Raw genomic sequence first — 27,437 nt, forward strand, 5'->3', positions numbered from 1 at the left:
CTCGATTCTCTCTCAGTGTGAGACACAGATGGAAAATGCGGTCCGAACTTAGAGAATGAATCTCCACCGTGTTATTTATAGTCTACTTGCCCTACACTCGAATATACTCACAGTGTCTTCCAAATCTTCCATATGGTGTTGGAGTTCAACATTGTGCTGTTTGAGTGCCGAAATCGTTTCATCGTGATCGTGCAAGGCCCGTTGCAAATTGGTTATCTACGCATGAAGAACAGATTCTAAGTCATTCGTTAAACATTCCTTACATTTTGTGTCGGCTTACACTTTTCTCATAACTCATCCGATCGCTGTCCATCGTTTCCTGGCACAGCTTTAGCCGATGCAAGTCTTTCAGGTGCGATCGCACATCTTGCTCCAACCGGCTAATGTAACGCTTATCTTCACTCAGAACCTTATCCTTGGACTCGATCTCCTTCTTCAAATCGGTGATTAAAAAGTGCAACGGAGTGGCATCGAGCTCCGACAGCGAACTTATGGAATCGTTTGACAGATTCTTTCCTATCTGGAAAATTCCCATTGTTGAACTGCTTTCAGGGCGAAAACACTAATAATTAGGTAGTTGCTCTATCTCTGTTTTCCGAAATGTATTTTGGTATCGTGCTGAGCAGCGAAAACGCTACGCGACGCGCATGGTTCGACCATCTCACGGAAACTGAACTCGCTACCGCCATGCCAGCGCACTCATCAGAAGAGAATCAGAGATGTTGGGGATACGCAACACGCGATGTAAGATGCTCCCTGTTTTTGTAATGCAGTTGGAAAACTGAGAACGATTTGATTATACGTTGCGTTACGAGTAAGATCTAGAGTACTACAAACAAAAACAACGAAATCTTTCACCTTGATGACTCTTTTGTGCATCATAGGGAGCATCATAGGTAGCAATAAATAAAAGTACATTGAATGAAAAAGCTATGGAGAAAAGCTTTCATTATACAAATTCAAAATAATTCCAATTCGTTCTTTTCTAAACCATAATTGCATCAATTTTCAATCAAAATCTCCAAGTCACGCACTTTTTTGTCTGATGCATGTGCCGTGATGGGACTGGGACATGCCGATCTTCGTAACCATGACACCACACCAATTTTACAGAGTGGGTGGCAAATCATCATACGCGTTTAGTCCAGTTTATTCAATCTATTTATAAATAGCATGGGCAGTGCATGATGAGCATTCTAGTTATGAGCTCTAACGCATTCCAAATGAGCATTAAGGCCCCTACGCAGTACAGCGGACCGGCGACGGAAACGGCAGGGTTGACAGATAGCCCATATATTTTTTGTCAAATTTTTCCATTTCCGTCGCCGTTCCGCTGAATTGCGTTTGGAGCTTTATTATCTTCTATTTTGACCCAACAAATTTGTACCGAAAGGCTATTCACTATAAAAACGATTTTTTGATAAGGGGCTCAGACACCCATAGTTTTATAAGCCAACCGACTCAACTCGACGAACAGAGGTGATGTCTGTATGTGTGTGTGTATTAGATCTGTTCAAATTTCAAAAAGTTTAAATGCATGCTAGCGTGCAGGTGTTTGTAATAAGGCAATCAATTAAGCAAATTAAAACGTGAATCCAACTTAAAATTTTCTACATTCCTCGGGTACTTATTCAAAAGGACGTATGTGATTTTGTAAACAAAGATTCAAGCGTCGATTTGTCCAATCTGATAGCCCTCCTACGCAAACCATCACCACAGACAGGTAGGGAAAAGCTTCGGCTACCTGTTGGTGGTGTTGGTTTGCGTGGGAGTGCCATCAGACTGGATAAATCGACGCTTCAATCTTTGTTTACAAAATCACCTACGTCCGTTCGAATAAGCACCGATATTTACAGATTTAATACCGGGGTATACTAAAATAAATGTGTAGCTGCAAATTCCCGACAAATTCAATCCGAAAAATATTTGGATGTAAATCTCATAAGCAAAACATGCTATCAATGAAAAATATTGATTTTTGAGAATCTCGAAGGACGAAATTTGTTGAAACATATAGAAGCAGATATATTCCGATTATAAAACAATGTTCTACAAAGTTTTCGAGGATTGGTATTGCTTTCATTTAGTTGTTGTTGTAAAGAATTTCGTTCATCCCACTCAGAGTTACGCTTTTTTATGGGGAAAATTGTGCCGAAATCACTAAATCGATTTGAAGCTCACCTAAAGTTCAACAAATTGAGCTGAAATTTTCTCCAGAAGTCTATCTTATCATAAAAATTGTGAATACTAGTTGACCGGCACCTAGATATTAAAAAACTTTTTGAAATTTAAACAGATCTAATGTGTATGTGTGTTTATGTACAAATTTTGTAGACACACTTTTGCAAACTTAGCATAGTCCGAATCAGTGTTGTAAAATGTCATTTGCATTCGTTTGTATAATTTTCCCAGAACTTTTTTCAGAAGGTAGCTATCAATTCATGTTGTATGACGAACTTATAGCGGTTAAATGGGCCTACAACTTTGTCTAACGAGACTTTGCTGTAAATATGTAATCTGGGGCGTGGGAGGCAAAATGTCATTCAAATGACATTATGTCAAATGACACGTGACATTTTGGAGAGTTTTCACTCTTTGATGTTATACTTAGAGCAATGTACCCTTGGACAAAAATATAACCCTACTCAAGCGTTATGAGTACATTCAAAATTATGGAAGAAATTTTGCTTCTAAAGAAAGTTATGAACAAATTAGTCAAATGACATGCAGATGACATTTTACAAGCCTGGTCCGAATTACTCGCAACAGGTTCCATTCCAATCCTGTCCCATGTGATTAAAAGTTATGACCGAAACACTATTTTTATGCGAGAAACATGCTGAAAAACACTCAGCTAAGTGTTCAATCAGCACTTCCACAGTAACTGCAAGGTTTCTAAGCCACATTACCATTTTTTCAATCGTATATCATGATGCCGACAAACACCAAATGCAAGAGAGTTCGTGGGGCATTACCAGGCGGGATTTATGGGCGAACGCTTTACCATGGACCAGGTGTTCATACAAATGAACCAAAACAAAATCACAGCACAAATTTGAAAACTGACAGCATGATGTGTTTAAATGGGTGTTTATACTTTTTAATTCTGAAGATTCCGAATTAGCGAGATCCGGATTAACGAGTCGTCAGATTAGTGAGGTCCGGATAAGCGGGGATATTGTATTGCAGAAATGCAGCGAATACAACGTGCCCACACTATTCATCGACTTCAAAGCCGTACAGTATCCGTTCGATAACTGCAACATGTTTACTTTTCAGTTAACGAATGCCGTTCGATAACTGCAACGCATTCTAGACGTCAAACGGTTGTCAGTTGACGTCAGATGCAATAAAAGTGCATCTAAATGTGTAGCGCAATGCAGCTATTTTGTAGTTTATTTTGTAGTTTAGCTGCAACTGTAGTACTGTTGCAACTATCGAATTGCAGTAAAAAGCATTGCAGTTATCGTACGACTACCTCATATGATACAGGCATTTATTGCACAAAAACGGATTTCCGAAGAAACTGATACGGTTAATCAAGGCGACGATGGTCGGATGATGTAGTTCGGGTTTCAGGCTGAATGCTCATAATGCTGAACTCAAAAGGTTAAAACCTCGAAAGGATGAAAGTTTCACAAGACTGAAAGTAAAAAAAGCCTGTAAAGTATCAAAAAGCTGAAATATAGGGAAGGTGGGTAGACTTGATCCCCGGGGCGACTTGATCACCCCCTGATTTATCGAGAACTAAAGTAGTTTTGTTCTAGCGTATTTTTTAGTATAGATCCTCTAAACAAATGACCTTTATGTGGTGAGTTATTTTTTGGATTGACAACCTTATTTATTCTGCAGGGCGGTTTGTATGTTTTGACCTTCCCAAAGATTTTTTTATTGGCCACGCAAAATTTGAACAACTTTTCATAACAATGACCAAATGCTTTCGTTTTTTCACAGCACAAAGCCATAAATATGCTTAATGATCTGTACTGATGAAAATGTCAACATTCCATCAAAGTTTTAGGATATTTGGATTTGAAGTTATTGCCTCAATATGGGGACACTTGATCCCCCATTAGTCACCCATACAAAAATTTGGCGAAAAAATTCAAAAAAATATAATTCTGCATTCAGGTTTCTAATTTTTTGTAGATTTGACAGATTTGATGAATAAGAAAATTATTTTGAGCTTTTTAGTGGAATGTTTTCACCTGTCACAATTAAGTGGTGGAATTCAATGGGATTGTATAAACTCGTCTTATGACAGGAGATTTGATGAAGTTTTGGCAGGAAAAAATATGTATTGCGTAGATATCATAAAAAGGGGATCAAGTCTCCCCAAATTTTAAAATTGCATGTGCTGTTGAATTCAATAACAAAAATCGTTCATGCATACGCACAGCAATTCTAAAATTCTGCGTATTTTGAAGAAAAAATATTTTTAAAATCTGAGGGCACCTTTCTAATTTTATCAAAGCAAGTTCTTGGAGAGGGATCAATTTCCCCCGAATATTTTAAAAGTGGATTTTTGACAGCACTCCAAAAAATCGATTGTGTATCAATAACAACAATAATTTAAGGACTGTCATACATCAGTAAAGTTAGATACTATATTTCTTAGAGAGTCTGTGTGAAAATCGCGTATGTTTATTTATTTTTGGCTGTGATACATCGGAAATCAGAAAAGGGGATCAAGTCTACCCAGTCTCCCCTACCGAAAAGCTTTTTTTAAACCTTATTTTTATGATTTTGTATACCTAACTAGCAGATCATACCCTGCGTTGCTGGTGTTTTTTTTTATGTTTAACATTCGAAATGTCATTTTCTGCGTTGATTGCGACGCCGCACTCTAGATCTTTTCTTGTGTCTTTATTCGCGAAGTCGAAGCAAATTCTGCTCTTCCCTCCTATGGGAAATCCCATTGCTATCTGTCAGAGTTTGAGTGAAACATGGCCGCCATCTCCTCCTCTCTGTTGCTCTACTGTAAAAACCCATAAAGAACTGCCATTGTTTGTGTGAAGAATTTTGCTTCGACTTCGCGAATTAGGGAGACTTTCAGCCCGAGGCTGGCTCGTCTCCGGAGAGAAAGCGCACTCTAGATCATTTTTGGCGCGGTCGTATTGGGTTGCCTCACAACTTGCTCCAATGTGATATTTTTAGAACTTTCCAACATTCCCCTTGAAACTTACTATTTCTTTATATATATATATATAAACAAACACAGCAGAGCACAAGACGAATCGAATTAAATCTATCAATTCGGTCATCCGGTTCGTGAGTTATATTGCCTCAAAGGAAATGTAAATTCATTTTTATATATAGAAGAGAGAAGAGAAGAGAAGAAGAAAATAAAGAATAATGAACAAGGAGGAAAGATTAAAGAATATAGAACAAAAATAACGAAAAAAGAAGAAAGAAAGAATAAGGAAGTTAGAAGTAAGAAGGAAAAAGGAGCAGAAATAATGAATAGGATAGACGGAAGAAGAAATAAGAAGGCAGAAGAAATAATGAAAAAGGGAGAAGAAAGAAATCGAGCAAGTCGAGTCAAGTACGAGACACTGAACACGGCCTTACTGTTAGGGTTGAAATACGTATCTGTCAAAGATACAATCAAGTGGTGGAATTGAATGGAATTGTACGAACTCGTCTTAAGACGAGTAGGAAAAAAAAAAGAAGTAAGAGGGAAGAAGAAGGAAGAAAGAAACATGAAAAAGGAAGAAAGAAGAAATAAGGAAGATAAAAGAAAAGAAGAAGTAAAATGGAAGAAGGAATAAAGAAGGAAGAAGAAAGATAGATGAACAAAGAAAGAAGAAAGAATAGGGAACTTGAAGAAGAGAGAATGAAAAGGAAGCAGATAGAAGGAAGAATAAAGAAAGTAGAAAGGATAAAAAAGGAAGAATAAAGCAGGAAGAAAGAAGGATGAACAAACAAGGGACAAGATAGAAAGAAGGAAGAACGAAGAAGGAAGATAGAAAGAAGAAGGAAGAAAGCGGAAACAAAGGAGAAAAATAGCAGGGAAAGAAGAAGGACAAAGAAAACAGAAAAGAAAAAAAAAAGGAACAAGGAAGAAGATTGAAGGAAGACAGATCTAAGACAGGAGGAAAAAAGAAAAAGCATGATGGAAGTAAGAAAAAAGTAATAAGCTATAACAAAAAGTAAAAAGGAATAAAGAAGAAATAATAAGGAAAAAAGGAAAAGTAAGAAGGAACAAGGCAATACGAAACAGGAAGAAAGAAGAAAGGAGACACAACAAAGAAGAAAAAATAAATACTGATGAAGAAAGAATAAAAAAGTCAAGTTACCAGAAAAAATATAAGATTTATACTTTGTAGTATCCAAAGGATAGTTTAAATCTTCACGATACTCGTAAAAATAACAGTTTAATCTTTGCTGTATGCAGCACAAGGCGCCTCAAGAACACACCGCTCACATGTGATGAGCGTAATTGATGGATATGTATAGCCACTTTGAACGAATGACAATTTTCAAAATATGAAAATATGCTGCAAGCAAACAACTCAAGTACAGATACATACAGGAAGTTTATTTGAATGCACGCCAAATATGAAAACGTGAATACACTACTCGTTTAGGTGAAACCGGACGCTTCGCTATTTCCCTAAGTTATAAGTGAGAACATTTAAAAATAGCTTAGCGTTTATGTTTTAATGTTTAAAATTATGACGACATGCTTTCAGGAGATATGATATCAATTGTGAGTTTGTGCTTATGTGATTCGTGTCCAACATTTCATTGCACTTTTTCCTTAATTTGTAGTAGTCAGTGGAGTGGAGTACCAGTTTAAATCATCTGGCATTATAAAACAAATCAAACGCTTACTGCAACTTTGTTGCGATTCATATTTGACATAGAAGAATCAGAAGATTCGACCAGTGGCGTAGCCAAGGGGGGAGGGGGTGGACATAGCCCCCCCACAGAGACAAAATTTTTGGAAGAAATTTTTTTTGGAACCTTCTCGAATTAAAAAAAAGTTCAGAAAACCCCCCCAGACCAATTTTCTGGCTACGCTACTGGATTCGACCATTGCAAGAATTTTTAAACCGGTCGTTTTTTACGACAAGGTAGGAAGTTTTGAATATGAAAGTGGTGAATGCAATAAAGGCTTCCTTGAAAATACATACGCAATAGTTCTAGTTTTGGATGCAATAATAGAAAGTCCATTTGGTTTAAGAGGAAGAATATCATGTAGATGCATTCTAGAACAGAATGATCTACGCAAGAAGATTGTAAAGTGAGCAAAAAATCGTCCAAAAATAGAAATCAACCTCGCGAGTATGTACCTTATGTTGCATGCCACAGAATTGACCTGGCATGGAGAAAATACTTTACTCTCTGTTGCGCCTTACATGCACCCTGCGATTCGAAGAAGATATTTTTAGACACCGTCATATAGGTACTTAAAACAGACGACTGCCGCTTAATGTGGGTTAGATCTCGCGTCGCGTCCTGAGCACGCGCTCACTGTCTGCATGATCCCCTCAATGGGGGGCACGTTCTAACACCACTATTGAAACGTGCATCACTTCTTGTTCGTAGTCAGCCGCACAAAATAACGTTTATTTACAAACCTATTAGAATCCAACAGATAGTTTACGCTTGCGATAAATTTGGGATAAACAGAGTCTACTCGAGCAACTACTTTGAACCTAAGAATAAACAACCATACCAGAGAAGCAATTTCCGCTGAAATATCACGCAGAACAGTTCGCATTCGTATCCGTTGGGCAGTAAGGGTCTCATTGGCCTGTATCTGGTAAACAAAACAAAAAAAGGTATCAAGACTTGTTTCGATTGGTCCTTTTGCCTGATGACTCACAATGTCATTGTCCACTGAGAGGATGTCGGAGTCGATGGAAGTCTCTTTCTCGTCGGTATCGATGGATGCCTGATTGTTTATCGCACTAATCTCGCACATGAGTATCTCGTTGCGATACTCACACTGTTCTTTTTCGTGCTGTAGATCTGAAACAAAAATGGCACGGTAAAGTGAATTTTATTTTTCTGCTACTTGAATCTTGACTTAACCAATAAATTTCCGTTTTGCATCATCGACTGCCTGACACAATTCTTGACGATCCTTCGTAACAGCGATGTGCCTTTTCATGATAAGATCCAGGTATTGCTTAAGCAAATCAATGACGTGTTTGACATCTTGTACATCAGGTTGGGAAAGAAATTCCTCTATGCTGCGTGGTAGTGTTATTTGATTTTTGAAGTGTTCATTCACTTCGGCAAGCAGTCTTCTCATCTCCGTTCGGATATGGAACAACTTACGCTCGTTGTTCTCGTAATCCTTGCGCTAAAATTAGTTAAAAAGTTCTATATAAACGATTGTGTTTATTTTTAACAATTAGCGTACCAAAACTTTCAATTCAGCATCACTTGCTTCCAACCGGGCGCGCTGCTCGGCAATTATGTCCTCCTGAGCTTGTTTGGTTTCCTGAAATTCTGCTTGAAGGCCTTTTACCATTTGATCCATATCCTTCGATTCGAAATAACTTGAAGGTAACAGTACGGTCGATGATGATGAGTCAGAATTTGCACTTCCGAATGAGGTACTTGACTCGGATGAACATATCGATACGGAATCCATGTTGGGATTCGAAACCGATCGAGGCAGTGCTGGGTTCGATGGTATTGTGAGGGACTGTAAAAAGAGTTTCGATTGAGCCAGATATATATGGAACAATAAATCAAACGGGAAGTACATATACGACGAAAGCAAACATATGCAAACATATTAACAATTCATGCAGAATACTATTATGTATAGGGACTTCCACATAAGGCTGAAAATTCACAAGGCTGAACACGACAGATTACTTCAATATTTTTTATTCTTTTTTCTTCTGCCATCCTTCTTATTCTTCCTTCATTCGTCTTCCTTTTTCCTTCTTTCTTCTTCCCTTGTCTTTCTTCCTGCTTCTTTGTTCCTTCTTTTATCCTTGCTTTATCCTTCTTTTTTCTATTCCTTTATTTCTCTTTCTTCTATCTTTTTCCGCCTTTCTTCGTCCTTCTTCCTTTTACATTTTTCCTTCTTCTTTGTTCCTCCTTCTTCCTTCCTTCTCCCTACTTTCTTCTTTCTTTTTCCATATTTTTTGCTCTATCATCCTTTTTCTGGCTTCCTTCTTCCAACCTCTACCTTTTGTCTTTCTTCTATCTTAATTCTTTTTTCTTATTAGTTTTTTATTCTTCTTTCTTTATTCTTACCTCTTTCATCTTCATTTGTCCTTTTTCATTCTTCCTTCATCCTTCTACCTTCTTCCTTTTCTATTCTTCCTTCTTCCTTCATTCTTCTCCTTACTTCGTCTCCCTTCTTCCTACTTAAAACATTCTTCTTTCTTTATACCTTCTTCCTTCTATCTTATTCTTTCTTTCTTCTACCTCCTTCCTTGTTCCTTGTTCTTTCATCCTTTTTTTATCCCGTTTTCTTCTTCCTTTTTCTTTTTTATTCTTTCTTCTTTCTACCTTGTTCCTTTTTTTCTTGCCTGCTCCTTCTTCATTCTTCCATCTACCATCTTCATTCTATCTTTCTTCTTGCCTGTTCCTTCTTTTTTCTTCTTGTTTTCTTCTTCCTTTTTGTCTCCTTTCTTCTTTTTTTCTTCTTCCTTTTTTTTCTCTTTCCTTCTTTTTTTCTTACTTTTTTCTTCTTCTACCCTCTTTCTTCCTTCTATTTTCTCCTTTTGCATTTTCTTTCTTCCCTGTTCCTTCTTCATTCTTTCATTTTTCTTCTTTCGTCTTCCATCTACATTCTTCCTTTTTTTTCTTCGTCTTCTATGTTTTTCCTTCCTTCTTGCTTACTTATTGTTTTTTTTCATCTTTCATCCTCTCCCTTCTTCCGTACTACTACTTTCTGCTTCCTTCTTTCTTATATCAAGTTTCATGTTCCTTCTTTCTTCTTCCTTTTTCTTTCTTTCTCTCTTTTTTTCCCTCGTTCTTATTCTTTTTTCTTTTCCTTTGTTTTTTTTTTCTTCTCCTTCATTATTCTTTATTTTCAATTCTAGAACATTGCCGCCTGGCAGCGCTCATTAAGCACTTCCACAGTTGTTAACTGCGAGGTTTCTAAGCCGAGTTACCATTTTTGTATTTGTATATCATGAGGCTAGTACGAAAATTTCCAACTCGAAAATTTTATAGATCAGACCGGGAATCGAACCCAATCCCTAGAAATATATGTATCTTAAATTTGTTGATATTTTTCGATGAAAACTGAACACAGAATTCCGATTTTGCATGACGTTAAGGCCTACTGCTTTTTGGCCACCATCAGATTTTCAAATCCGTTTTAGATCGAATCCCGGGATTCGAGTTAAAACTCGCTCACCATCAGTTTCAAACCATTGCGTATATTCTTCCAAAAGATATAAGTTTTCTGAATTTAATGAATAAAAACGTTTTATTTCAAAAATAAAGAGAACAAAAAAACTTAATACAAATATGACTTCTTATCAGTCGTAGATCTGGCCGATACATGCTGTCTATACTGATGCTTCTGCTATTTATCGGAGTTGGGCATTGACGCACGGTTGGGAGAAGGCTTTGCCACGTGCATGTCCATCTTCAAAGCAAACTTCAAAGCTGTTGAACCACCATTATTTGATCCCCTATTTAACGCTACTCCCATCACCGATTACTTCTTTCTTAAAATAATGTTTCTTAGTTCGTTTTTGAGTACCAGAGGAATCCAAATCGCTTTCTTTTCGACTTGTTTCACTGCCAGTATTTTCTCTATTGTGTTTATTGAAAAACATCGTCGAGTATTCCAGTAGCTACAAAGAGCATAGAACTATCAGCCATGGAGAAACCAACGAATTTTAGTAAATACTACAAATACACAACCGACACCAAAAACGATTAACAAATAACATTCTTGATGATACCTTCTTTAACTCGACATTGTCCTGTCTTAGAGCATGAATCACTTTCTTCCGATGGGTTACCGCGGAGTTGGCCTCCCGCAGTAACCGCTCAGCGTCATTGAGCTTTTTCTGCAGCTGACAATTTCTGTCATAATGGTCTTTAATTTCATTGATCAGTGACTCGTTATCGCGGTTTGACTGCGTATGCCGTACATATAGAACAGGTGAAACGGGTGAACGAATTTTTGAACGGGTATAGCCAGGTGACTTACCTGTTGTTTGAATTTGCCTTTCAGGTCACCGATTTCCTTACGAAGCTCTTCATTCTGTCTGGCAAGGGTTTCTAGTTGCTCGGATTTCAAGCGTGACTGATTTTGCAGTAGCTGCATTAGTTTACTATTCATTGTATCCGTGTCTTCCGCTTTGAACTCGATCATCGATACCGACATATCAGAATCAAACTACGTTTGAAAAGGATAAACAAGATAGAGTTTTTAAATATTATTTTGTGCACTACTTCATACCTGCGATGAAAGGTCCATTTCTTCAATTTTACTTCTAAGGCTTTTGTTTTCCTCACGCAGATCATGTATTTGACTTGACTGGTTACGTAATTCTTGATTCTTTTGTTCTATTGTTTGCTTTAGTTCTTGAAGCAATGGTGGGTCCATTGATCCTGAACGGAAGTCCAAATCAGTTTCATCCGAATCTCTACTAATATTTGGTATTTGTTGTTGCAGTATCTTTTCTAGATACTTTATTTGTCTGCAAGTGTTAAAACATATAAAAAAAGTTAGAAATTGTTGCAAATTTGTTCCAATTTGTTTCAATTTAGAAAGTAATGAAATATATGTAGGTACATATAAATATTATCCCAATTAGCATACCAAACAATTTGTTTTGTCTTTTATGTTGTGGTTCTTGGCCCAAAGCTAATTAGCCAACTCTAATAGTTTCTAAACTTCATATAAAATCGCAACTGTCTCATATGATTTGATGGGCAGGAAATGTATTCCTGAATTACTTAAATTCATACTTCTTTACCTTTCTTTTGCCTCGAGTTGTTTCTGCAAATCTTCGATCTGAGGGTTTTCAAGCTGACAATTGGAAGACACTTCCAAATTTACGGAAATCGTAGGCCCATTTGTAGCGGCACCATCATTTGGAACCGAGTCGCCAGTTACAGCCTTTTCGCCAAAAAGTTGATCCAAGCTAATGTCATTAAGTTTAATACCGCTCATATCCCACCTTCCGGTGGTGCTTGCTCTTCGTATTACCTCCACAAGGCTGTCCCTATCGTTTTCTATTCGTTGTAGCGCTTGTGGTCCAAGTCGTGCCAAATTTTTCTTGTACATTGCCCTCATCAAAACAATACGATCTTTACACGTTTCTTGCAGTTCGTTGATAGTCGCTACCAAATCCAGGTTGAACAACCTTAGCTGCTTGACCCAGTCCTCATAGAGTTTTATCTGAAATTGTAGATGGACAACAATCGTGAGTTAAAAGCTTAACTAAATGACATAAACCATGCGCGTCGCTATAGTTTGGGTACAATTTGTTGACCCTTTCTTTCCCATGGTATCTGTACTGCCGGTGAACGCATAAGTAATTCTCCCATCCCAAGTAACAATTAAGGTTGTATCAGAGTTTTATAGCGTTCTTCAAAACCTAATCTCAAAACCTTCCATGCAGTCCTCGCAGTTTCCACAACCTCCTGTAGATTTCTATAAAACCATGTTACAGCCAGTTGGCCCAGTTTTATTGCAATCATTAAAACCTAATATGCGTTCCAGTTCAGAACCAACGGTTTTATAATATACTTCAAGTCTCACATAAAACATGCAACATAAAACCTCCTCTAGACTTGGTGGTTTTGAGAACCACTATATAACCATGATACAACCACTTCATGACTATGATACAACAACAAATAAGCCGATAATGAAACAGTTGTCAACTCTCAGGTTGATTATTTGTTTATTGTTTGTACTCGAAAAAAATATGCTTTTCTTCCTGCAATACATGGATTACATGTCAACAACAAAAATAAAATAATTATTATCAGCCAGTTCAATAAAGGTTCATATCTGGCTTTGAGTGTTCTATGCATGTTTGAAGGCATGCCAGGGATTTTTCATGGTGAAACCATGATAAATAATCAGTATTTTAACAATGCGCTTCGTTAATTTATTATTATTTAGAATTTTTCAAGTTTAATTAATTGCCTTAGTTAATTACTTTGACAATAATTTCAATGAATAACCACTTTGGTTGATCAAATAATCAAAGCATTGTTCCTAAAACTTATTAGCATGTCCAATTTTACCGTTTAAAAGGTGAAACAGAAATTTGCATGATATTTCGATTATGAAATTCATTATTTTTTTTCATATCGGCGACATTTTTCGAATAAAACTTTGATTGCATAAAAATGCCTCTTTATAACCATCACTCCTGAACTGGCCCTATCTGGGCATTTCAAACACCTAGAGGTTTTATCTTGGCCTTTTTCAAGACCATGTTACGACTAGCAAGTTTTATCTTGATTAAACCTAAAGCTTGGTAGTTTTATATATAATGACAACATGACAATGTAGACTGATATAAAAAAATCATAAACAAACTTTTTCTGCCCTCGGCATCGAATGCTAGTACTTTTAAAAATAAGTATTTCAATTAAAAAGCATATAGTGGCAATTGTTAAATGGTATATTTTGTACCATAAAGTGTTTTACTCGTGTTAAATTGGTAAAGCATGTATGGATTAAATACATATTTTCATACCCCTCATGAGCAAATGCTGTTTGAACAGTTTTTTCAACGACTTAAATATATAAGGGAACTGCTCCTGGATTTCAACTCATGGTTCCGATGTTCATCGCATTGAAACCAGAGCAATGGAAAGGTATTTGATTTGTGATTTTTTTCAGTCAGTTCGCATGTTGACAAAAAGAAGCGAAGAAATTGGTACCGTATTTTTTTACCTCCCGATAAGATGAATGTATTTTCAGTGAGTGAGATGGAGATCGGAACAGTCTCCCTACATAATTCACGACATAGAAAAAACTGCTAATGTTTTTTTTTCATTTTCGACTGAAAGCGAAATGAAAAGACTTCCGTGGGTCAAACAATTTGTGCTGAAAATTTAGTTTCTATCCATAGTAGTAGTTTCAAGCTTCGTATTCCTAAGCAGGTCTTCTTCAGGAGTAAAGGTTATATGTAGGTTTTATACAGGACTCTACGAAGCTTGGCAGCTTTTATAAGTCTTGAACAAAACCAACATATAACTTAACTGCTGGCTTTATGTCAGTTCCATTTTTTAGCTCTGAGGAGGAACACAGGAGCATTATAAAACCTAAAGAGCTGTGGTTTTATATTGGAATTCAAAACGTAGTTCTCAAGTACTCTTGCGGATCTAATTAAATGACAACTGAATAAAACCAAAATAAAACTTTAAGCATTTTTACATGCCGTAATAAAACCTCTATAAAACTAGCATAAATCTTCGAAGCATTGAGATTGTTATTTGGGCATGTTTGTAGGGAATCCCACAAACATGAGATGCATCCATCGGCAATTCATCGAATTGTTTCTTGTTATTATTATTATTATTATTATTATTATTATTATATATATATATATATATATATATATATATATATATTTTTTTTTTTTTAACTAATTTTATTTGCTAATTATCTAATACATGCATTCATCTCTTAGACTAGGTGTTCCGTGTTTTCTTAACACTATCATCCTTATTTGCTATGTTATAGTTTTAGTTATTATTAATACATTTCAATTGCCTCTGGCAGTTAGAATTTTTCCTCTGGTTGAATTGAACCACGCAGGAATTCCAATGTTTTCAACTTAAACTAATCTTAACCTATTTTATACTAATGGTACAAGGAGTTAATCGTTGCAATAGAAGATTGCAACGATTTTTGTCTAAAATTGGAAATTATTTTGTTGGACATTTGTTGCAATGTCTCAATATTAGAAATTTTATGAAGTTCATTGGTACTATACCACGGAGGCAACTTCAGAATCATTTTCAGAATTTTATTTTGAATCCTCTGAAGTGCCTTCTTTCTGGTATTGCAGCAACTAGTCCATATTGGCACAGCATACAACATGGCAGGTCTAAAAATTTGTTTGTAAGTCAAAAGTTTGTTCTTAAGACAAAGTTTTGATTTTCTGTTTATAAGTGGATATAGACACTTAATATATTTGTTACATTTGGCTTGAAGGCCTTCAATGTGATTTTTAAAAGTTAATTTTTGATCTAGCAGAAGTCCTAAATATTTAGCTTCATAGACCAATTAATTGAAAACCCATTCATAGTGACAATATGTCTACTAAATGGTTTCCAATAAGAAGCTTTCGGCTAATGTGGGAAAATTATAAGCTGAGTTTTGGAAGCATTCGGGGAAATTTTCCATTTTTGCAAGCAAGTGGAGAAAATATCCAAACTATTTTGCAATCTACTACAAATGACACGAAGGCTACTCCCTTTGGCTGAGAGACCTGTGTCATCTACAAACACAGATTTTTGACACCCTGGTGGTAAATCAGGTAAGTCAGAAGTAAAAATGTTATACAAAATGGGCCCCAGTATGCTGCCTTGGGGAACACCAGCTCTTACAGGTAATCTATCTGATTTAGAATTCTGATAGTTTACCTGCAGTGAGCGATCTGATAAATAATTTTGGATCAGTTTAATAATGTACAGAGGAAAATTAAAATTCATCAATTTTACAATCAAACCTTCATGCCAAACACTGTCAAATGCTTTCTCTATATCAAGAAGAGCAACTCCAGTCGAATATCCTTCAGATTTGTTGAGCCGAATTAAGTTCGTAACTCTTAATAACTGATGAGTGGTTGAATGCCCATGGCGAAAACCAAATTTCTCATCAGCAAAAATAGAATTGTCATTAATATGAACCATCATTCTATATAAAATAATCTTTTCAAACAGTTTGCTTATTGAAGAAAGCAAACTGATTGGGCGATAACTAGAAGCCTCAGCTGGATTTTTGTCCGGCTTCAAAATTGGAACAACTTTGGCGTTTTTCCATTTATCTGGGAAGTATGCCAATTGAAAACATTTGTTAAATAAATTAACCAAAAAGGATAAAGAGCTCTCAGGAAGTTTTTTGATAAGTATGTAGAAAATACCATCATCACCCGGGCTTTCATATTTTTAAATTTTCTAGTAATAGATCTCACTTCATCCAAATTAGTTCCCAACGAAGGGTCAAAAACATTATCTTGGTTGAGAATGTCTTCGAAGCTCCGTGTAACCTGATCCTCAATTGGACTAGTGAGACCTAGACTAAAATTATGGGTACTCTCGAACTGCTGAGCAAGTTTTTGAGCCTTTTCGCCATTTGTTAATAAAATTTTATTTTCCTCTTTAAGTGCTGGAATTGGCTTTTGAGGTTTTTTAAGAATTTTCGTTAATTTCCAAAAGGGTTTCGTACTGGGATCCAGCTTCGAGACATTATTCTCAAAGTTGGTATTTCTCAGAATAGCGAAACGTTTTTTAATTTCATTTTGCAAATCTCGCCAAATAACTTTCAACGCGGGATCGCGAGTTCTTTGGTATTGCCTTCGCCTCACATTTTTAAGCTGAAGATCGTCGTCAATAATAATGGAGTTGAATTTAATTTCACATTTAGGAATTGCAATGCCTCTGGCTTCGACAATTAAATTTGTCAAAGATACGAGCGCATTGTCAATATCACTTTTGGTATCCAAAGGAATATTAACATCAAAATTCCTATCGATATATGTTTTATATAAATCCCAATCAGCTCTATGATAATTAAAAGTAGAGCTGATTGGATTATAAGTGGCTTCTTGTGAGATTTCAAATGTCACAGGAAGGTGATCAGAGTCAAAGTCAGCATGAGTTACCAATTGGCCACACAGCTGACTTGAATCCGTTAAAACTAAATCAATTGTAGAAGGATTTCGACTGGAAAAAAACAAGTAGGGCCATTGGGATATTGAATAGTATAATATCCCGCAGAACAATCTTCAAATAAAATTTTGCCGTTGGAATTGCTTTGAGAATTATTCCATGAACGTTGTTTGGCATTGAAGTCACCAATTACAAAGAATTTTGATTTGTTGTGTTTCTTGTTATTCTTGTTATACTCAACGCATCCTCAGGTCGTGACCGATCTACGTTGTATAATACTATGCAATACCTACGTTTACACTGCTGGTTTAAATTTTCATCATGATGAGTTCAATTAAGGCAAACTGGACTCGTGGAAAACTTATTCCAGGTTATCCGTGCCTTATGATTATCCCTTTATCACAACGGATCTTGCCAACCACTGACCGGTAGGCTCGAGCGTTTCGTTCACTGCTTCTAACCCATAAGGGGTAGAAACAGTTCAGTTTCCGGGTATTAAACTTGTGAGATAATAGAAGATAACGGGCGGTCACCCTCCTTAGCTGTGCGGTAAGACGCGCGGATACAAAGCAAGACCATGCTGAGGGTGGCTCGGTTCGATTCCCGGTGCCGGTCTAGGCAATTTTCGGATTGGAAATTGTCTCGACTTCCCTGGGCATAAAAGTATCATCGTGCTAGCCTCATGATATACGAATGCAAAAATGGTAACCTGGCTTAGAAACCTCGCAGTTAATAACTGTGGAAGTGCTTAATGAACACTAAGCTGCGAGGCGGTTCTGTCCCAGTGTGGGGATGTAATGCCAATAAGAAGAAGAAGAAGGGTGGTCACTAAAAACCGGGAAAAATATTTCCTTATGTAAATGAATCCTTAGAATATTCAGAAAATTGCCGCCCACACAGTTTTACTCCCACATGTTCAGTTATTTCAAACACGCCAACAAAACAAGAAGGAACGTAAAAATGTTTCGAAAACTGTTAAAGGATTATAAGTAGTCCGAGCTTCATTGTATTCCAAGGAAATTGGAAGGCCAAAGACATGAAGCAACTCACCAATAGTGCAGCGGCGTATTGTCCGCTACCGGCTCTATCAGCCGCTACGGTACCTATTTATTGAAGAAGAGCTATTTAAAGGAATAGAAACGGCTGTGTTAATAGACATGAGAGATGTTCAGGCAGTTTGGAATTGATATGATAGAGTCCGTAATAGTTTGTAAAAAATTGAGATGAGTTATACTGCCCATGATCGCATGTTAACACTCGCATTTTTGTTCATTTTGTCAAAAGTCTGCTAAACGTTCAAAAAGCTCAATTTACTGCATCTCACAACAAAAAAAAAAATAGGCTTTACCTTGCTTATCTGTGGTTAATTGGAAATGATTGAGGTTGAGGTTGCGATTTACAAAATCATCCGAAATTCAAATGTTACAAATATGCGATCATGGGAAGTATATTTTCGAAGGAAAACGGTTGAAGTCCGTTTACTGGTTCTGGTGATTGCCAAGAACCAAAGCTTATTGACATGATAGAGGTACGTGCAGTTTGAGATGAGTATAATCACGTTGGTTTTAGTTTGGAAAAATAAAATATAAAGAAAAGGAGCAGGAGTGATGGAGGAACAATCTCCCAACTATTTAAGACAGAACTTGGGTCATCCGGCTGGCACTCGTGTTGATAATGTGTTTCATGGGTGCCCTACTCATTAGGTAATATTCTCAAGAATATTCTATTCCACTTCTCGATATTTCCATGAGTCAACGATCTCTTCAATATCCACACATGCAGGTTTGACTGTAATATAAATTTGACAGTAATTTACGTCATATTTTTTGTTTTAAAATGTTCAAATGGCTCTGGTTTGTCAAAAGAAGCCTTGCTTGACGGTACTGAGAACCAGGCCGTCAAATTCGACTATTTTGTTTAGAAAACGGCCAAGGCACCTTATCTATTGTCCAGCAGTTATTAAAATCATATATCACGACTGGAGCGGAGCATAACCGCATCGTAGGTTAGTATTTACTAAGCACCACAGTTGTACGATTTCTATACACCCAGATTTTTTTTACACGGTTTGGTTTTAGTCGTTTAAAACCTCCAGCGTCAATGAAACAATGAGCTAACCCCACGAAAAAAATCACAAAAAATCAAAAAGGGGGTATTTAAAAAGCTGTGAAAGTTCAGGGTGGTTCAGGTTAACCGAGAAATTAATTAATTCTAATCGCGTAAAAAAACCTTGGTGTACTCCAGAAAGTCGTGAAATTTTCTATTCTAAAACTATCCATACCGTAATATCGAGATACGAATTCAGCCACCTTCAGTATGATCTGCTTTACCATACGTCTTATCACTGGGCTATGCAAGACCTAATGACAACTACAAAACAAAAATGCATTTGTATCTGGCCGGTCTCAAAATCAAATCCAAATCAAAATTAAAATCAGACAGTTTTCCATCATCTATGTATTTAGATGAACGCGTCGGTAATTGCTCGGAAGATATCTATTATCTTTGAGGAGATTTCTTTCAAGAAATATACACCACCTTTTCGGGACAAGATTGCGACCTTGATTTTTATGCGCCTATCCCAGAATTCGCTAGGGATATCGATGTTAATCAGATCATGGTAAACGATATTCTAAACGCTTTAAAAAACTTAAATAGATGCATCTAAAGGCCCTGGTCCTGACGGTATTCCACCGATATTTATGAAGAGTCTGGCTAAAGAGCTGACGGCTTTGTTTTGGCTTTTTAGATTGTCATTGAAATTTTCCCAGGGTATGGAAAAGCTCCTATCTCGTGCCCATCTTCAAATCAGGCAAAAAATCTGGCATTCGTAATTACCGTGGAATAGCCATTATCTCTTGCATTCCCAAACTTTTTGAATTTATTATCAATGAAAAATTATTTACACAACATAAAAACAGAATTACGAATAAGTAGCATGGATTTTTCAAAGGTCACTCTACCGCTACAGATTTAATAGAATTCATTGATTATTCTCTTTTATGCGATGGATAATGGTAACTACGTGGAAGCTCTATACACTGACTTTAGCAAGGTGTTTGATCGCATTGACATTCCAATGTTACTTCAAATTGCACAAAATTGGAATTGATCCAGGACTCCTAGATGGCTTGAATCTTATCTCACAGACCGCCAACAAATAATAAAATTTAACGGAAAGAAATCCAATCCCATTCAAGTCACTTCAGGAATTCCACAAGGCTTCCATCTTGGCCCTCTTTTATTTATATTATATGTAAATGACATTACTTCATTCTCAAAAATATAAAGATGTTAATTAATGCCGACGACATAAAGCTATTTATGAAAATAAAAAATGAAGACGACTTTAACATATTCCAGAATGAAATACACATGTTCTATACATGGTGCAGAAAACGCCTATTGATACTAAAGAATAACACATACATACTGTACAAGACATACTGTAGAAAGACACGAAAGAGTTAAGAATTTAGGAGTGATTTTAGATTCAAAACTAACTCTTGTTGATCACTATAACACAATGATTCACAAAGCGAATAATATCCTAGGCTTTATCAAGCGTTTATGCTTCAACTTTCAGGATCCCTACACAATCAAAACACTACATATTTCATATGTACGATCTATACTGGAATATTGTAGCATTGTATGGTCGCCTTATTCAACCACACATGAAGAAAGAATAGAATCAGTACAAACACAATTTCTATTATACGCTCTTCGTAAATAAGGTTGGACGGCATTTCCTTTTCTAGCTTTTTAAAGCACGTTGCATGCTTATATCAGGGTGACCACTCTATTCGACAAAATAAATTCCCGGGTTTTTCCCAGTTTTCCCGGTAGGCTTTTCAAAATTTTCCCGGAAATTTGTATTTTATTTGAATTAAGATAATAGTTTCTTGGTACATATATAAAATGTACAACATTATGTTTAAGTAATCATTGAATTCTAACATTCTAACAGACTCATGACTCGCTGTAAAAAACTTCAAGTTCTAACTGCTGTTTTGTCCGAAAAGCTTTTGAGATATTGTTTGCACTCTAGAAGCTATGTGGCAGGAAAATACTGGCACAACTCAAAATACTTCGTTTTTGACATATTGATTGCAAAGCATGGAAAATAGTATAAAGTTTCTCCTGACAAAGACCCAGGTCGAAGTTCACAATACATAAAAAGTTATGCTTATTTTAAAATTTGACGTTTTTTTTTTTTTAAATTTGTATCCAGTTTTCCGCGAGCGGTAATGGCCGCCAGCTTGCTTGCGGTTCAGTCTCTGATTTGACGTGTCTGGAGGTCAACTGCACCCACCGCTCAGAGCATTCTGACCAATGTTGCATATAAGAAGGTGCTGATTCAGTGAATTCAAGCCTTCTTATATACCACATTGAACAAAATGCTCGAATGGTGGGTGCAGTTGACCTCCAGAAATGTCAAATCAGAGACTAACCCGCAGGCAAGCTGGCGGCCATTACCGCTCGCGGAAAACTGGATACCTCGAATTTATACATTTTTTCAAGTTTTTTTTACATTGAAACACATAAAAGTAATCCTGATGTATCAATACTATCAATATTTTTTTATTGGTATTTTTTAACGTTGTTTCTGAACATTTTCAGATTTCGAGTTGCGCCTGTATTGCACGAAACCGTTGATATACGGAAAAAAATATTTAAAAAATTACAAAATGGTTCTTTGAAGAGCCATTTAAAAAAAAATATTTAAGAAATGTTCATGTGTCTAATGTTTTCTCTAATTTCTCGCATTAAAACTAACGATCGAATAGTCTTTTGCTGTAAAAGACAAGCTAGGACTTTATTTTCAGTAAACCAATCTTCTAAAACTACTGTTCTGTACTCGGTAGATCTTATATTGTTGCAGTACCTTTGGTAAATCTTTCGAAGGCGTACCTTCCTAACTGAACTGTCCATTATTTAATTTCAAAAAGATTATGAAATAGAGGTAGGAAGGTTGAACATCAAATTGCAGTATTAAACGACAAGGAACCATAAACTGGTACCTGGAAATCTGTGTAAATTGCAGGGAGCTCCCAAGAAATTCCAAAAATTCGAAAAGACTTCATAAAAGTTTCTGAAAATATGGAAGGAATCTGAAATCTTCGCAATCTTCGGAATCTGGAATCTTCGCAATTTTATCAGAATGTTTATTGTAAAAACAGTAATGGTTGCTGATAAAATTTAAGAAAATTATTTGAAGCTCGTAAGACTTTTCTGAACAAACACTTGAAAAAAAGCAGGAATTTGAGAAAAAAGCGATAAAACTTTATTAAATATCAATTGAAGATCTAGCATTACTATAAGTCATTATCAAAATCCAAATAGGCTAAATATTGGTGGAAACTTTTAAGAAAGTACCTAATTAAAGAAATTCTGAAGCTCATCATCAATGGGCTAGGCTGTCAACGGCGGTTGGTGGTCATCCTATGGATGAAGTCAGAGTAGACGCGTTGCAACACGACGCGATAAAGAAGTTTGATAATTTATTGATAATAATTATTACTCTTTCACGTGAGTTGCGTCGGACTTTGGGTTTACTCTGGCAGACACCTAGGAATCAGCATCAACGAGCCGAAGAAAGTTTCCAAGAACGCATCAACTGCAGCAGCGAAGAAGATTCCGAGCCCCTATACTGGCATCGAGAAGCTGTAGTCAAACGCTTCCAAGCTATCGAGAGAAAACGCGCGGGTAAATTAGCGGATATGAACTGCACCAGCTAAAAGCCCTGTAAGTTGCTTTAATTTGACGTTTTCGTTTTCGGGTGGGAAACATTCTCGATACCCTGAGCATAGTGTATCCATTGACTTTGTCACATACTCATGCAACCCTTTCAATTTATAACTAAAGAAATGCTAATAGATTAGTTGAAAAGCAGGACAAATTCCAGTTGGAATGTAGTGCTATGGAAGAAGAAGCTTACGATATACTTATGAGATTGACTGATTCACCCAAACCAATTGCTAAACTGTTAGCAAGTTCTCAATAGTAAATAATCATACATAAATATTGTAACACACTGGAGTCGGTTTTCACGCGGAGGCTATAGGCCGCGTAAATTAAAACAACGTAAAAACCTCGTTAATCCCGAAATATGTCTGAACAAACCGCGGAAATCCCAAAATTCGAATAAAAAAAATCGCATAAAAAGCGATTCGTGTAAAAACAACCGCGTAAGAAACGATCTAAGTGTACATCGGGTATGAAGCGTTGGCTTGATTCTTCCTTGATTGAATGGTCCAAGAAAATTGAAAATCCATCAAGAAACGGCTGAGATATTAACGATCAAAGTCTATCATATTTTCGTGACGTTTTTAGATTTTTTGCAATCGTAAAGTGTACCCCAATATAGAAAAGACAGACGTAGTTTAGTAAAAGATGACGACTCATGTAAATTTTTGAGGCTGCTTAATGAAGGAATGCGAGGGTTGAAAATTTAAAATTCTGCTCAACAAACTTTATGGTTTTATCCGTTAAGGCTGACGGTGATGCAATGAGTACTAACTGTAGAGATTTCTCTTACGAATTAATATGTTCAACTAAATCTTAAGTTAATTGTTTATTGAAGTTGGTTTTTGTGACTTTGGGCAACTACTTTTTAAATGGAAGCATATCGTAAGTTTGAAATTGCTTTGAAGGGAAAAGTTTGTTACATTAATTGCAGAGTTTGTATTCAGTATTTTCAGTTTATTACTCATATTGTTTTTTTTTACTATTAAATCAGTGAATTTGACACGCTCTTTCTTAGACAGGTTAAGATGTAATCCATGTATTGCAGGAAGAATAGCATTTTTTTTCGAGTACAAACAATAAACAAATAATCAACCTGAGAGTTGACAACTGTTTCATTATCGGCTTATTTGTTGTTGTGTCATAGTCATGAAGTGGTTGTATCATGGTTATATAGTGGTTTTTTTTTTTGCTTTATTAATGTGTTTTTCAATTCTAGGATTAAGTTCAACACAGCATTTATATAGTGGTTTCAAAACCACCAAGTCTAGAGGAGGTTTTATGTTGCATGTTTTATGTGAGACTTGAAGTATATTATAAAACCGTTGGTTCTGAACTGGAACGCATATTAGGTTTTAATGATTACAATAAAACTGGGCCAACTGGCTGTAACATGGTTTTATAGAAATCTACAGGAGGTTGTGGAAACTGCGAGGACTGCATGGAAGCTTTTGAGATTAGGTTTTGAAGAACGCTATAAAACTCTGATACAACCTTAATTGTTACTTGGGAAGTATGCCGGGCCTACCGGAATCGAGCGGAAACTTGTACTAGAACTTCCATGTAGATAGGTACTTTACCTCACAGTTGTAATGGATTTCACGCGCTCTTCTTCGAAAAAAAAACTTCTCACTGAAAGCCCAACAAGTATTGCGAATCTTATTGTTAGTTTGTGGGATTACATTGCTGGAAGGACACTCTCTTTTTCGGGTTTTGCGTAAGTGCACGAAAAAAAAAAGCGTTTCTTGAATTCGTGAACAGCCACGGATTCGGGAGCACAGTCACGTTATCTGGAACGTTCTGGAAAACGTGACTGGTGTCAGGGCCGGATTTATGGGGGGGCGTGGCCCCGGGCCCCCACAAATCTTATGTACCAAAACCAACCTTTTTTGTACATTTTGGGGCCCCCACAAGCTGTCGGCCCCGGGGCCCCTTCCGGCTAAATCCGGCCCTGACTGGTGTTCCCGAATCCATGAATTAAATCACGGTGTATTTTTGCTGGTTCACGAAATCAGGAACACTTTTTTTGCGTGTGTATCTGCTTACGAGTCCACAGTCTTCATTTTTGACCCTTCATAAAGCAATGCGTATAAAAAAGTCAGAATAAGCATTCATATTAATCAAGTCTTTTCAGAATGAAGCATTTTCCCCTTTCTAAACCAGAACATATCTTGAAGAGCTATTGGTTTTCTATCTCTGAAGGCATAAATCTAAGACTAGCTGGCGTTGAAGAAAGCTCCTTTCCCGTCCAGGACATGGAATTGAAACTTGGTGAGAGAATTCCATTATATATATTTACCAAATTATATTGAGGCTATGTTAACTTAGACAGGCATTAAGAAGCAGCAGATCAAACCGTTAGATCTGCTGTCTTAAAATGTCCACCTAAGTTATACCAGCTTCAGGTGATTAGACAACATTGCGGTTTAAGAGTTCATGACTTTCAATCGCGTAAAAAAGATCTAGGTGTACATACAAGTCGATAGAACAATGGTCAGATGAACATATGTTTGGGGCATGCTAAAATTTGTAGCAGATTTTCTATATTATGTAGGTATAAGAATTATTCTGCTGGGTGGTCCGACTAACTTATCTCAATTCGCAACTGACGATACATGTTGGAATGATTCAATATGTATAATAAAATGCAAAGTAGGTATATTCATCCAGCGTTTGACTTAATTCTTAAATTCAGAACCGAATCAATTCATAAACGAATCTACTTCTATACGGACTCTCTTTTAATTGTTATTATTATGGCATCCCGTTCAAGGTCCTTCGCGCAATTCATTAAGATGAGAACGAACGACGCGACACGTGCCACCTGTTGCGGTTCGTCGTGCTCCAGCGACCTTGGATAAAGCAAAGGGACTTCGCATGCCACGCTTCAGTCGGTACTCACCTTGAAGTCACTTTCATTTCCATGCTCCTCCGCTATCCGAAGGCGTCCCTCCAGCAACAGATTTAGTTGTTCCACCAGGCCGACATCCAGTGCCCGAGTTTCGCCGCATCTTACACAATCTCCCCCCTCTGCTGACAGCCTCTGGTGTTCTTGTTGTTGGTCGGCCTCGTCTGGGTGCTCCGGATCGACGGGGATAGCAGCGGCAGCACCTTCAACCGTGGCAACATCTTCAACCGAAGAATTACCGAGTCCGGAATCCATCGTGCCTTCCAGTGCGAAGAAGGCGACTGTATATGACAGCACTTTCGTTGGGAAGCGACGAAAATGGAGAAAATAGCACTAAACCACTGGCTACTTTGTTTACATTCAAGGTACTTGTTGCGACGACGACGACGGTGAATGCATACGCGAGAACAACGAGACCGTCTCGCTCGGCGAAAACGCAAGCAAGCATGCGTACGCGATGGTGTTGGTGATCGCGCCGATCGCGCAGCATCCAAAACCAAAAGCAGTGAACGGAGTCCACCTGGATTGGATTGAATGATTGGATTTACACACTGAGCACTGAATGAATGGGGATCTGACTGACTCAGATCATCTACAAATAGAATAGATTAGGAAGCCCCACCAGCAAGTCACTTGTTGATAACTTTGTCGTATTGCCTAACGTATTTTTTCTTGGGTTTTTCGAGCTTTTTTTGTAGTAAATTTCAAACATTCCATATATAATAGACAGATTAAAATACTTGCCTTAAATATACTTGTTTGAACGACCGAAACTTTCGAACGAATCTGATCGGTTAGAATTGTTTCTCTATATTTAATTATGCTAAACAAGAAACGAGAATGCGCATCAACTTTCGTTTGGAAACCATGCTTGATTACCTCTATTGTTCAAACGATCAAAAGGTCTCTCAAAACAAACAAGAATGATACCGATCACCCATTAATCGTACAAACATTTTCTTATATGTAAATCAAAAGATACAATGTATTGTATGTTTCAATAGTTAAACTTTCAACATCCCTTCATATGAATAATTTTCAATCAAATACATCATAATTTTGATCTATTATTGCTTGTGACAAGTATACCTATAAAATATGGGCTCTAATGGTTTCGTCCTCGCTTTCTGCATCGCGTTTTAAATTTACAGGTATGTTCCGATTTTATCACGTTCCGATTTTATCACGCTCCGATTTTGTCACGCTCCGATTTCGTCAACAAAATTATTCCGTTTTTATCAACAAGAAAATTTATTTATTTGTTTTAGGTTTAGCTTTTAAAATACAATAACTTTGGTTAGTTTGTGGTCAAATAGCTCTTAAATTTTCATGTAGACGACACAGTCAGATGAAATAAGCAAAATAAATAAATAATATTTCAAGCACTAGCGGTATTAAGGCCGTAACTAACAAGAGAGGATTCTTTTCACCGACACCACCGCATTGAAGTAAAAGTGACAAGATGCGGGTTTTTTGCACTTTATTACTTCAGGATGAAGGATTACATTGTTATCTGGCGTTCTGATATAACTGAAAAATCGTTGAAATATTTTTTCGGATGTTCTAGGTCGTTCAAACTGTCCTGGAGTACATATCCTCGAATGTATCAGGAAATATGTCTACAAACAAACGGTCCTAAGCTGAAAGATATGTCCAAAAATATCTATGTAATCATAAGACAAGAATTGATCGAGTTTTGAAGAAACGTAAACTATTTCAGGGTCTCCAAAACGTCCTGGAGTTCAGAACATGTGATATACCCGATCAACCAAGTCCTGAACGATGCAACCGTGCATCGCTGTACATCTCAGCAGGTGCGTCGAGCTGGTAGGATATCACTTAATTCTTTTACAAGCTACAGTGGACCCTCCACGAGCTGATGTTCTAAGACTCGATATCGAATCGTGAACAAATGATGTCATACTGTTGTTTTTTGAATGTTTCTATAATAGTCGAACAATTTTCATAGAACTTC

At 36.8% G+C, this 27,437-nt stretch overlaps 1 protein-coding gene across 5 annotated transcripts in view; it reads right to left on the reverse strand.

Moving 5' to 3' along the window:
* The window catches only part of LOC134213018 (myosin-9-like), a 77,055-nt gene extending 51,074 nt beyond the window's left edge, over positions 1-25,981 (reverse strand). Inside the window, exons 1-11 of one of the 5 annotated variants that reach the window (XM_062691471.1) lie at positions 25,457-25,981; positions 11,922-12,346; positions 11,402-11,642; positions 11,150-11,338; positions 10,899-11,075; positions 8,378-8,665; positions 8,044-8,317; positions 7,835-7,980; positions 7,685-7,768; positions 281-520; positions 112-216 (exon numbers count right to left, since the gene is read on the reverse strand). In XM_062691471.1, coding sequence (XP_062547455.1) covers positions 112-216; positions 281-520; positions 7,685-7,768; positions 7,835-7,980; positions 8,044-8,317; positions 8,378-8,665; positions 10,899-11,075; positions 11,150-11,338; positions 11,402-11,642; positions 11,922-12,346; positions 25,457-25,717 — 2,430 coding nt within the window. In that variant the 5' untranslated portion in view covers positions 25,718-25,981. The remainder of the gene's footprint in view (positions 1-111; positions 217-280; positions 521-7,684; positions 7,769-7,834; positions 7,981-8,043; positions 8,318-8,377; positions 8,666-10,898; positions 11,076-11,149; positions 11,339-11,401; positions 11,643-11,921; positions 12,347-25,456) is intronic. The other 4 variants (XM_062691466.1, XM_062691467.1, XM_062691470.1 and 1 more) reach the window with 4 other exon arrangements.
* Positions 25,982-27,437: the final 1,456 nt, after the last annotated feature.

The sequence above is a fragment of the Armigeres subalbatus genome, chromosome 2 (genome assembly GCF_024139115.2).
Source record: "Armigeres subalbatus isolate Guangzhou_Male chromosome 2, GZ_Asu_2, whole genome shotgun sequence".
In the NCBI taxonomy this organism is placed as follows: domain Eukaryota; kingdom Metazoa; phylum Arthropoda; class Insecta; order Diptera; family Culicidae; genus Armigeres; species Armigeres subalbatus.